Genomic DNA, 12,867 nt, shown 5'->3' with positions numbered 1-12,867 from the left:
CAAGTTCCATTCACCTCGGCAGCAACAAAAGTTAACTCTCTAATCGGCAAAAATTGGACAAGGCCCCAAAAACAACCACCGCAAAAAACAACCTCCCAGTGTTCCCGGGAGAGCACCGCGCTTAACTGATTGCCATTTTTATTAACCAGCACCATCTGTACGGAACTGCCTGGCTTCGACCGGCTAATGTCTCATTTAGCCCCCCCGTTGGCGGGCGTCACAACAGCAAAAACCGTTGTCTGCCCCGGTGAAAGATTCTTTGTCAACATGTTGGTCAACACTGCAGATGCTGTCTGCGTTGAAGTTGCCGAACAATTTAATTCGATTTTTCAATTTGATAAACTTTATGAATAGCCTCCCCAGCGTCAGTACACTCACAATGGCAGAAGTGGTTTCAATGGCAGAAGTGGTCTGCCATACTGCCATTCCTTTGGCTCCTTTGATACATTGCTTAGACACTGGCGTGCCTGCGTGATACTGGGTTGCGCGCAGGCGGTTAATTCGTTTATTTCGTTTCAACGCGTAATCAGTGTGCTTACTTCAGTATTAAATCCGTTTCGGCATTCGGATATAAGATGCTTACGTGCCTGTTTGGCTTCCTGATTACCGATAAACTGTAACATCACGTCTACGTGTGGAGTTACTAATGCATCTGGCATGGAATCTGGAATCTTTACGGAGAGAGCAACATTTTTAAAAGCTAGAACCTCTCATTAATATTCCCATTGCAAGCTAATTTTGGCCAGACATTGTTAATTGAAAACTCATTCGTTTTACAGTCCGTAACAAAAAAAGTCATCACTTGATTTTTTACAAGTTATTTTTTGTTACAGATATCCTTTTGTTGAACTAATTTCGTTTTAAATTTATTAATTTCTTCCGCATTTATTTCCGGGTTTTATGTCATTTGATTTTTACAGTGTTTAACATTTATATGCTCCCGACATTCTCATATATTTTGAGACCTGAGATGTGTTGAAAATATCAAATTAAAAAAACACTTCAAATATGCATAAAAATATGCGACATTTTTATTCTGATCCAAATTCATTTATCAGAAATAATCCTGGGATGATAAAAATATATATTTCTATTATCATATCGCCTTTAAACAGAAGGTGATTTTTAATAAACTTTTAATTTTATTTTTCGTAGTACATCTTATGCTTGTTTGTTTTTCGCGGTGTGCGTGAAAGAATAAAAAAACCCAAAATTATTTGTATTAGTATTTTACAACATTATCCTTATCCTCAAGGAAAACAACAGACATATTAATATGTAATGGCCTGTAATATGGTAATTTTGGGTTTAGCTTTCAAGAAATTACGAAAAGTCATTATTTGAATTATAGCACCCCGCCCCAGGTTTGTTCGCCTGCTACTTTCTGTATTAATATTTCCAAGAATCCCCAAAAAATGAACATTTCTGCTTACTGTGCTTAACATTAAAAAAACCCAAAACGGGACCAAAAACATAATTCGCTCACTTTTTAAGCTCAAGATCCATTGCATGACACTTTCTGCGTATGACATTTGATTTCAACTTTACATACACGCCACGCCAATGAAACCATGGCCGAAAGAATTGGCCAAACCACTCTGCTTTTTTCTACTTTCTTCCTTTTTTGCTTCCATGAAAAGATCCCGCGTAACCTACCATGACACGAAAATTGTGCAATAAAACTGTACCACCCAACGCTGTGGACCCTTTTATTTGCCGAAGGTCCCACATTTTACCTTCTCATGACAGATAATGCCTTGCAAAGGCATGGAAACGTGACAGCGTCACCGAAATAACGGTCGGGGCAAGTAAGTGTAAGTACTACCGTGGCCCTACAGTGCGTTTAACATTGGGCACACCATTAACAATCGTCCCGCTGACACCCGTGGCCGTCGGTAGGGTATCCCTGCCATGCTAATTACATTATTCATTCGATGGCCGGGACCGTACATTACGTGTGCACTGGTACATTGGGCCCAATGGGTCACAAAAATTGAATTATGGCTAATGGCAAATGATAGATATAGTTTTGCGCCAGCATTAAATTTCAATTCGATCGTAAGTAGCGCGCAATATTTATCCACGGCGCTGTTTGTACAATAATCAAATCAACCGATAACCGGCTACCCGAGTTCGAAATTTTGGGCGTTTCGGCGGCACTGGAGTTTGCTGCTTTGGGGATGGTTTTGCGAGACGCAAAAAGAAATCGGGAAAAAGTTTTACCGAGTTAGCAAAGCTTCAAACTTTGGCTTTTCTTTTGGCTAACCATCAAAGAAATCGCCCATGGAAGTTCGCTCTTGTTGCGTAGGCGTAGGTATTTCGTGCTTCATCGAGTGCATGATTCAATAAATTGGCAATTTATCCCTTTTATCCTCTTAGTTAAATATGAAAATGTACTTGAAACAAACATGTTTCAATCAATCGTTCCAATTCGCTTTACAAATTGCCTCATACAAAATGCATTTTATTTGTTTTGGGTTTGTAAAGTAAATATAAAATGCTATAATAAAATATACGGAATAAGTTTAGGGTTTAAACAACCTACTGCAATGTGGAATTGCTTGTTGTTTCATTTAGCTTAAACACCTCACAATGTAATTCGACACCCTTACGTTCTTCACAAGTTAATTAAAGCATTATTATAGAAAACAAAAAACACTGTTGACAACCAAACTCACCTCTGACGATAATCGACACTTGAACGATATATGATGCACTTGATGCACTTTAGTAGCGGGAGAGAAAAAAAAATCTCATCAACTACTACCGCTGCCCGGACCAATAACACTCTTCTGTCTACTGTAATTCAGTGTTACCACACACGTAATTATCAAGGACAATGCCATTATGTGCCGCGAGTGCACTGTTTGACATGACGCCGCTACAACACAAACCTACACCAACTACAGTGCCACATCCGAGGGTGTAATCCTGACGGAAAGGATAGCTAGCAGCGCTCACCCGGAACACGGTTTGCGACAATTATCAACACACTACAATCTTAACAACTACGGCAACACGCAACACAGCTCGCAGCACATCGAGCCAACAGTATTACCATTTTCATCGTGAGCATTTGGCTTTCCTCACTCCGTTGGCGGTTTTTGGCGCACTGCAAATCAAATGCACTTCACGGATGATTGATTTTCGTACGGCTAGCTGCTAATTGGAGACGTGACGTGAGCGTGTGCCGATATGCATCGATGCAAAATTGGAATCTCCTCACGCGCGCGCTGGCGTTTTTTCGGGGGCGAATACGAATTTCTTCGGCTCGGGAAGATTTGAACGAGTGGAAACGCGTAACGCTTCTAACAGCACGCACCAACGATGTACGTGGCGTCACCAACGTACGCAAAACGGTCCCCTTTGGGTTGGGTGATAGCCTCCGCGCGGTTGGACTGCTGTCACGATACTGAACACCGCGATCGCACATACCGGCGACACCAAAGCGCCCGCAGCATCCAACTTGCGAACCCGAACGGCTATCGCAACCCTCCCCGTGCGAACGCGATGCGCATGCTCACCACAGTCATTTCTCCTTTCACGGCCGTAGTCGTGTGGAGGCCGATGAATGAAACCGTTCACGGTGCGCTGCATTTCGCCCGGTGGCGCGAAATGGAGCATCAGCAATCAGTGCTTCGCCAGTGATCTGATAGTCCCAAGAACTCTTAACTGTTCTTGGGAATTCTAGCTTCAAGCATAAGAAATATCCATGGCGAACGGGTATATGACGTCACACCGTTGCAACGGCCCAGGATGCAGTTTAGAATGTGGTTGGTGCGTTGCAGATGCATTGACTGCACCTGTTGCTGGAGCTTAATATCTCACAATTCCTAGCATCCCTCACCGCCACCACCACCACGCCCGTCTGCACGACTTTCAAAGGGTGCTTATTGAGATGGAAGTAAATTAGTATCGTGCCCCCATCGTTAACGAGACCGCCCAGCCATCTATCGCGCCCGGTACGGTACGCGTCGTCCACTTTCATCCACCACCACACAGAGCACAGCTCTCACAGTAGAGGTGGTAACGAGTCTCGGAAAGGAAATTGGTTTTGCATACGAAATTAGCCGCCAATCGTGGCGTGCGCCACGAGGCATTACCTTCCAAGTTATTGTTGGGTGACGTTACGGCGGAGCTCAACAATCGGTTCCTATAATTTGACATCGACTCCGACGCAACTAACCTTTGACACGCTCGCTCGCTGTTAGAAAAGTGCGCGTGCACATTCATCTGAGAAGGTGAGGTTGGGGATCTCTAATGCAAACGCGCTGAAGGTGCACCATTCAATAGTTTAGACGCTGGCGAGACATAATCAACGCGCTTTAGGCAACGGCGTCTTTATAGCTATCCCTATCCCCATTATAGCACGATTCCTTTCTATCCATTCTATTGTTTTCCGGAGCTGTTGAGAACCTGAATAGAGAACTCGCTGGAATTAGCGTTATAAAGCAACAAAATACCTTTATTTAACCTCAGGACATCCTTCACGACATCCTTCATTGTTTCCACACACTGTTGACACACTCCTGGCACGCGGTTGATGTAGCTATTGGAATAGTTTATGCGACAAACTTTGCCCAGTGATGAAGTCTTGCACGTGAACATCATCTGAACGAAGTTAGTCGCATAACGCATGTGGACGCTCGAGGTCTTTTGTCGTCCACGGTGTATGTACACTGCAAACACTCAATTATCACACTTAGAAGCTGCCGAGTTCGCGGGTTTGCTGCTAATGGATACGTCGACATTAAAGTACAACTACTGTGATATGATCGGTAACTCAGATCACAGCAGAAGTTCCTTCAATATAGACGCCCTGGGGAGTTCTGTGTCCGCGTCACTGCACCGAACCGCGCACACTGTATCAAGCGAGCCACTGTATTACACCGCATAGCGAAGCCTGAAAGTGTAAAGTTAGTAGGTAACTACTGCTGTGATATGGGCTGTTTACGCCTTGTGAACCGTAACACATATCACACCGGGAGTTCCTTCAGACTTTCAACACTTGATGCGCATCCCGCAGGATCCTGCTGCCGTTACACTACACCGTTACACCACAACACCCGCTTAAAGGTCGATATCTCGACGATTTAGGATACGAGTGTTCGGTCTAGTCACTTTTTGTCAATTCTACCACAAGCGACTACTCCGACATTCGCCCTAAGCCGTGAGGCCGGAACGTTTAAGCACACAACACCGCACGGCTTGGATTGTTTGAACACCGGCATCACACGTTACCGTCACACAGGCGATCGGTTATGATCGCTCACACACACACGCATTCGAAAACCGATCGAAGCTGCTGTCGCAATGATGGTCAACCGGCAACTGATAGCCTAAGCATAATTTTTCCTCAACTTATATATGAAACCATTTTCCCTATCGTACGCTAAGCAACCGAACGGTGGGCTTCAGCATAGGGGGTAGGCGTTGGGAAAAATGTCCCCTCCGCCAACAGGTAAGCGAATGGGGCAAAACTGATGACTCTAGACCATTTCGACCAGTTGGCCAGTTTTGTCCAAGGTAGGGGCGGGCCGGGGTACAGAACAACCGACAGAACCGATTGTGGCCAAAACTGCTACCGGTGCAAGTGTTGTGTTGTGCTGTGGTTTGGTAACGTTTTTGTAAACGACTCCCAGTACCAGTAAATGGAAAGGAAGCACCTTCCCGGTTTTTTTTCCTCTTCTTGCTGTTCTCCCAAGCCGTTGACACGAGGAACCCCCCGGGTTAAAGCAGGGTACGAACAAAAAGTCCGTTAAAAATGTAGACTTTGTTAAATGTCGCGGGGTACAGCTAAGCTAGTGGACACACGTTTAAAAAGCTTGATGTGCGCAAAAGTGCAACAGGTAAGCATGCATTTGGTCGCGATAATTGGTTTAATGTTTAAATTCCAACCTTTTGGGTTTGTGTTTTTCATAACGAACTAACAACGCGCGACCCGCGTCCGGCGGGTAGCTGGCTGGTGTGGCTGACTCAAGCTTATTTTTTCCGCATAATTGTATGTATGGCTTTGGACGGTTAGTGGGTCAGTAGGGATAATTATTTTATTTTGTCATGTTTTTTTTGCCTACATTAGTTTCATGCTTACTGGTTGACCTAAATCGTAATGGGCTAGTTGAGTAAACGCCCTTTTGTTTCTAAATATGACGCTTTACTCGTGATGAATTTCTTAACCTACCCTAGTTTGTCATACTTTGAGGGTAGATACTTCAGGATAAATTGGTATAATGCTGCTCTTCATATCGTTGAACATTTCTGTAGCCGTTTGGCACCAAAGTGTCGTTAAAATTTTAATATCTACCGTGAAGGACAACAAACTTTTAACGTACTGTTAGAATGTCGATGACGGTTACCAATAATATTTCGAGAAGAAACTGACCGGTTAAGACAAGTTTTTCCTTTGGAAATTATCACAATTACGGCATACGTCCCATTAGTTTGAGGATCGTTTGAGAATAAATGTATGTTGATCGTTAAGTCCCTTTAGATAACCATTGAGGTACCGAAAGAGGTTCCCTTAAACCGATCCTGAATTTATGAAGCATTACGATTGCAAATGGTCTGCTATTGGTATTTCTTACTTCTTCGAACATTTGTTGTTTAAAACAACAGTTTTGTTTCAACTAAAATTTACTTCAATTTTTCATTACTTTTGGCAAGTAATTGCCCTGGAGAACATGCGAGAACTAGTCCGACATTTTGCAAAGTGTCCCAACGTGAAGTTGATTGTCAACTGTTTTGCTAATAAAAACGCTCTTTCATCAACATTGGCACCGTGCCGGTAACTTAAATGCTGTTTTCGACTGTTTGGAGGGGTGACCGAGATTGTTTTCTGCGGTGTTTTCAATCTGTTCGCTAACCTCATTCACTCAGCGAATGGTATTGGGAAACCGTCAACGGAACCTATGGAACCACTAGGGGGAAAAGCAGCTCTTTATCATGTCCGTTTTCTGTGGCACTTCTACACGCAATTTCACTTTTAAATTGATTGAAATACATCCATACGGTAGTGTTGTGCAAACAAGTGGCTGTATAGTAAGCGGCAAGAGTTACCAAACTCTTCATCCTAAAAGATAATGCGGCTAAAAGCCGTACTGCTTCCTTCATCTTAAAAGATAAACAAACACTCAATATTGTGTGAACTTTCCTGCTACATCTTGCCGTACGTATGAAGCTACTCCGAATGGAGGAGAGCACATTTTAATTAGCTAATAGGTCAACTTACTGACTCATGTATACCCGGGATAAGGTGCTCTTGTGCGATTTGAAGAAGGTAACGTCTTCATAGCAATCATGGATTGCACATAATATAATCCTTAGTAGCTAGTAAACACGGTCAGGCCTTCTTCAAATATCAAAAGATTATATTAACCTTGTCCAATTATCCGCTATTATCGAAACTCAGAACCCTTCATCGCCAAATTCGCGGGTCACACATTTTATACACAGAAAAACAATTTTGTACACATTTTATAAAATATATTCTTACGCAAAAAAGAGTGATCAATTGACATACCTTTTTGTCATGCATATGCATATTCCTAACACCGAAGAAAGGACCATAATGTCGCCAAATGGTAGAATTTGGCAAAATAATTAATAATTTTAAAGTTTCATTTGTTTGGAGTTCTCTAAACCAACGAATTGTTGTGCTGTTGTAACTGGTAATTTTTAATATAATTTGTATTATATATGTTCTGTTTTTATGAACTTCAAATTCCCATGTTAACAGTGAACTTGTGCTAGTTCTAGTTGAATTTTATTATTCTTACATTCATCATAGGCTTTTAAATAATTATTTCTTCATTACTAGGATTATTATTTTATATCTGAAACAGGCAATTATTTTTTACTTTAAAATTTTGGTAATACAAATTAAGGTTATTAAGGTCATTATTAAAATTTTGATTAAAATATTAACTGCCATCCAAAATGTTTCAAATTTTAAGTTCATCCTAAACACGTGCACGAAGACCGAAGCTTCATAGTTAAGTGAAAGCGAAACCCAAACCTCCAATTTAAAGTTTGGCAGTGGAGTTTGAGTCTTTGAAAAACAAAATCCACTTTTCCTAGCGTAATTAGAAATTGTACGCCGTTAATGTAGTGCGCGCTGAACCTGGCTCCTGGCGCACCAAGCCTGCACGGAACAGTGCTGCAGGTCCGGGTTGCCGCCGAAAAGTTGTGAAATTTATTCCCTCGAGTGTCGTCAATACGCCTTAAATGAAAGTTGGCCAAGATAGGAATCTATTGTGCGATTAAGCTGAAAGCAACTGTTCCCCCACCGCCGTCATGCGTTTCTCGCTGTGTGCTAACTTTTCAGCCTGATTTTGACAGCTGGAGTAGCGAACGCGTTTGGTCCGTAACTTGCACACCGCCATGCACATGAACGCAAGGACTTAAGGACGATATTGTTCGGGCGGGGTGGTGTGGCGAGGAACGAGGGTTGGGGGTGTGTGTTTTTTTGGTGGTGGTGATGCTGGGTCACATTACAAACGTACGACCACCCAAAGGATGTTACAAACACTGTGTGGCGGGTAGTTGATGCCAACAGTACGCCAATCCTCTGTAAGCTTAATTTGTCTTTGGAGGATAGTTGTAGAATAACTTTCCCTCCCCCCTTCGCCAAGCCAGAAATTCCACATCCTTTGTGTAGTTTCTCTCCCTTCTTTAAAGTTCGCCGACCACCTGTTCTCACGGGAAGTGTAAAAGTTTTATTTTTCTTTCGCTTCCTTTCCCGGCTCGGCCCAGTCGAGCGTGTCGCAAATCTAGCATTTCACGGTACCGAGCGTGTGGATATTTTATGTTGCATAAAGTACAATTACGCCGCACGTGAAAGCGAGCGAGCGAACGCGGGCTCAAAAGTTCGTCCCTGTCGCATGTCGGTCGCCGTTGTACGTTCCTTTCCGGGCGCAAAACATCGGCCGGGCCGGAGTGAGCGGAATTGTAAAGTAATCACTGTTCCAGTACGAGAAGCTGTACAGTGATGCGGCGTATGTGTGAAAGCATAAATCTGCAGCTGCACCGTTGCAACGGTATCGGTTTCAGTGCACCGAGCAACACATGCGGCGGAAATTTAGAACGTTCATTAGAATAGTTTTATGCGCCAGGAGGAGAATGTGTACAACAAATTCCCAAAAATAAGTGAATCATTGAATAATCTTAAATTCAGAAGCACAGGTTGATATTATAAGCGAACGGAGAGGACTTCGACTGTGAGATAAACCTAAACTCTTGCTCCAAGAGTAGTTAATTACATATAGGTATTAAAGCACTGGATAAATCAATGTTTCTGGATAAATACTGTTAACATCAATTAACCGATTTCATTGAATTTATTAAGAAATTTTTAGAAGATTTCGATCTCACAATTTAGATGCTCAATTTTGTTTGTTTTCTTAATTATTAATTATTCTTCAAATTTGTTCATTTAAATTGATTAGATTCAAATTTTAAATTATTTTAATTATTACTGTAATTAATTTTAAATTATTAGATTCAAATTTATTAGATGAACAAACGAAGTGTCAATACAACGTTGAGGAGTTGTTAAGAGGATGTACATAAGTTAGTAAATTCTTTATTTATTATTATTATTATTTTTTATTAATTATTTATTTATTTCTTGCAACATATATATTCGATAGAGAGTGTATCTCTATTAAGTGATTGCTGTTCTACAAAATTTATAGAAAGCAACATCTGACAAGGAAATTTTACTCGAAGCAATAAACGTATTAAAAATATAAGAAGATAATCAAAACAAAAAAATCTCTTAAAAATATTACAAGCAGTAACAAGAGCGGGGCGACCCAGTGGCATGATGGTAGCAGCGCCAGTCTTCACACGGGCGGACCGGACCAAACTCTCGCCCGGATCAATCACCCGTAGCAAGCAATCACTATCCGGCTATCATGTAATAATATAAGTCAATACTGCCAGGCCGTTCTAACGAAGAATCAAAAGAATTGATACGGATATTCTTCTTCATAAGATACATATTTTTCTTTGCGTGCTTATCAACCAAACTGAAGACGAAATGTGAGAGATTAGCTAACCTACCTTCGCATGATTCGCACGTCCTATCACCCCTTTAATGAACCCTTGCCCCTACATAATAGTTAGCTTCGGATCAGTCACTTAGGGTGGTCGATAAATTCGACATGTCATATCATTCATGGCTATTGTTCCGACATCTAATGCCCACACGCAACCGGTTGCGAGATAAGCGAGACGGTTCGAGCGCAAGTGTACGCGAACTAAAACCGCTTCGGGCATCAATCTTGCCATCTCATCGCACACGCGACACTCGACTGGAAGCGTACAGAGACGATGACGTCGATGCTGTATGCGATTGAAGCATTGTGTAGCATTTATTCAGCATATTACATTAAGCCGTCGCGGCGAACAGATCGTAAATCTCGCGCTTCCCCGGACACGGACACGGAGATGGACGGTGAGCAGGTTAATGAGCTTACGCGTTGGCCTTCGGTCGATCGGGGAAGCATCGAAACGATCAAGCAGTGGCTAACCACCCAACCCCATCTGCCACAAATTGAAGGTGAGTCGAGCATGGTCGGCAACTTTTGAAACAAAAATCTTTTACCAAACTGTTTTGTTTTGTTGTTTGCGACAGATCATGAAATAGCACTGTTCCTGCACGCCAACTATTGCAATGCAGAAGCGACCCAGCGTACGATCGAGAACTATTACACACTGCGCACGAGCCACCGGGAATGCTTCACCGACCGGGATGTGTTTAACGATGCGTTACAAACGGCACAAAAAATCATGTGAATATTAAGTTGAGATTTAAGTGACTCTGTGTATAAATTTTGTTTAGTGATGGAATTTTTAAACCTCCCTCTCCCCACGCAGTGTTTAACGTAAACCTCGAAGTGCGTAGACAAGCGTGTGTAAATATTATATCAAACTAATCATTCTCAATCAGCAGTCTCGTGCAGCAGTGTAGTTGTGTGCTGGACGCGAATGTTTGAAGATTACCCACAATAATAATTGCCGCCCTTGCGTTGTTATCGAACAATTTGCTTGATCTCGAAGATCTCACATACACCAGCGTATGGGGAGGAGTGTTAAAGTAAACAAACGTGAATTCATCGTTAGAGGCGTCATGTATTTGCTGCGACCAGTGCATGAAGCAATGGTTAAGTGGTTAATCAGTGGTTAAGCAATTTATCTGCGACTGTTGCGGGTCGTTAAATGTATCATGAAATGTTTCAAGTAACTGTGCAGCTCGTATTGCCACCTGAATGTGGGGTACCTTAAAGACCATTCCTTAATGTTTCTAACGGCAAGTTCTTCCGTCGGTTCGGTTAGAAATATTTAAGGGTACAAAGGTTTTGATGAATTTGTCCCTGACCCTGAGGGTGGGTTGAATTTCATATTCATCGCTCAGGTACAGAAAGGCCCGGAATAGAGTTCTCCCTAATTTTGAACCTTTAAAAAAATGACCGTTATACATTATAAAACTGAAAACAAGTTGACAGTAACGCTTTTTAATGGAACAATAATTGAGGACTTATTGTACAATGCGTGAATCTTGTAACATTTAATGGATCTTATGCTAACTACTTATCGTTTATGTTCTAACTTTCCCGTTGAACCGCGCTTTATATTCACAGGATGTTCACCGTGCTGCCAGGTGAGACGAAGGAAGGCTACAAAATGGTCTACACCCGTTTGCTCATCACCGATGTTACCGAATTCAATCACGCGCAGATTCTAAAGCTGTATGTATCGTACCAAAACAGTCAATTCCACGACATCCCTAATCAGTTCCTTCCCGTTCCAGCATGACCATGTGTCTCGATCTGTGGGTGAAGCTGGAGGGCAATGCAAACGGGCACATTATGCTGTCGGACATGCAGGGTATGCATCTGGGCCACATGACCAAACTAAACATGGGGGCGGCAAGGAAACACATGTCCTACGTGCAGGAAGCGTTGCCAATCCGACTCAAGCAAATACACTTCATAAATGTGGTACCGTTCATGAATCGATTAATGTTTCTTATGCGCCCATTTATGCGCAAAGACGTGCAGGAGATGATCAACATGCACGTCGGCATGGATACGCTCCACAGCGCGGTACCTGTTGAGAGCTTGCCGAATGAGTACGGTGGTACGGCTGGGACGTTCCAGGAGCTTCATGGTAAGCTAATTGACTTCCTGTTTGAGTAGGTGGAGAATGCGGATTGGAACCGTTTTACGTTGACTGTATGCTTCAATTGCAGATTGCTTCAAGGACAAATTATACGCACACAATAATTGGTTTCGTGGTGGGGAGTCCCAAAATTTGGTCGACGAAGCAAAGCGTGTCCCAAAGCCAACAAGGTACATGTTCGGGCTGTTCGGTTAGCGGAACCGGTTTTTCTTCTAAACTAATGAGGTAAATTTCTATCACCTTTTTTGAATGTCACACGTGAGGCTACGGTTCATAGAGATAATGTTATTTAATGGATAACGAATAAAAATGCTTTTTAAGCTGTTAAAATGTAACACGATAATTTGAAATAAAATTTCTTAACAAAGTATGTAACATATCAACACATTGCTATGAAGTTGAAGCTTTTTCTTCGAGAGATACAATTTAAATTTTCAGTTTTATTTATCGAAACAGAGTTATGTTGAATTCTCGGAATTGTCTTGCATAAATATTCAGTATTTTTAAGGGAAAACAGTGATGATAATCAAACCTACAATTTCTGTGCATTTTGTGAATATTTATTCAGAGAAGAAAGTGAACTGGAAGGAATGAACTATGCATTCAGAGAAGGAAGTGAACTTGAAGGAATGAACTATGAATGGAGCAGCCTGGTGGGGCACACAAAACGTTTGCTATAAAATC

The 12,867-nt window shown here is 42.1% G+C and overlaps 1 protein-coding gene across 1 annotated transcript; it reads left to right on the top strand.

Moving 5' to 3' along the window:
• The first annotated feature begins 10,426 nt into the window (after nucleotides 1-10,426).
• On the top strand, nucleotides 10,427-12,541 carry LOC128304388 (alpha-tocopherol transfer protein-like). Its single transcript, XM_053041570.1, has 5 exons — nucleotides 10,427-10,561; nucleotides 10,637-10,793; nucleotides 11,643-11,750; nucleotides 11,813-12,171; nucleotides 12,254-12,541. The coding sequence occupies exons 1-5, from the start codon at nucleotides 10,450-10,452 to the stop codon at nucleotides 12,376-12,378; spliced, it is 861 nt and encodes a 286-aa protein (XP_052897530.1). The 5' UTR covers nucleotides 10,427-10,449; the 3' UTR covers nucleotides 12,379-12,541.
• The last annotated feature ends 326 nt before the right edge of the window (nucleotides 12,542-12,867 follow it).

Source organism: Anopheles moucheti, chromosome 3 (assembly GCF_943734755.1).
Source record: "Anopheles moucheti chromosome 3, idAnoMoucSN_F20_07, whole genome shotgun sequence".
NCBI lineage: Eukaryota > Metazoa > Arthropoda > Insecta > Diptera > Culicidae > Anopheles > Anopheles moucheti.
Note: the sequence above shows the minus strand (reverse complement) of the source record. Positions and strands in the feature narration are given on the sequence as shown.

Excerpts from the sequence above, each read along its gene's own strand:
- LOC128304388 (XM_053041570.1), top strand. The coding sequence starts at position 10,450 with ATGGACGGTGAGCAGGTTAATGAGCTTACGCGTTGGCCTTCGGTCGAT. Across the intron at positions 10,794-11,642 it reads CAAACGGCACAAAAAATCAT|GATGTTCACCGTGCTGCCAG; the intron begins GTGAATATTAAG and ends TTATATTCACAG. Across the intron at positions 12,172-12,253 it reads GACGTTCCAGGAGCTTCATG|ATTGCTTCAAGGACAAATTA; the intron begins GTAAGCTAATTG and ends CTTCAATTGCAG.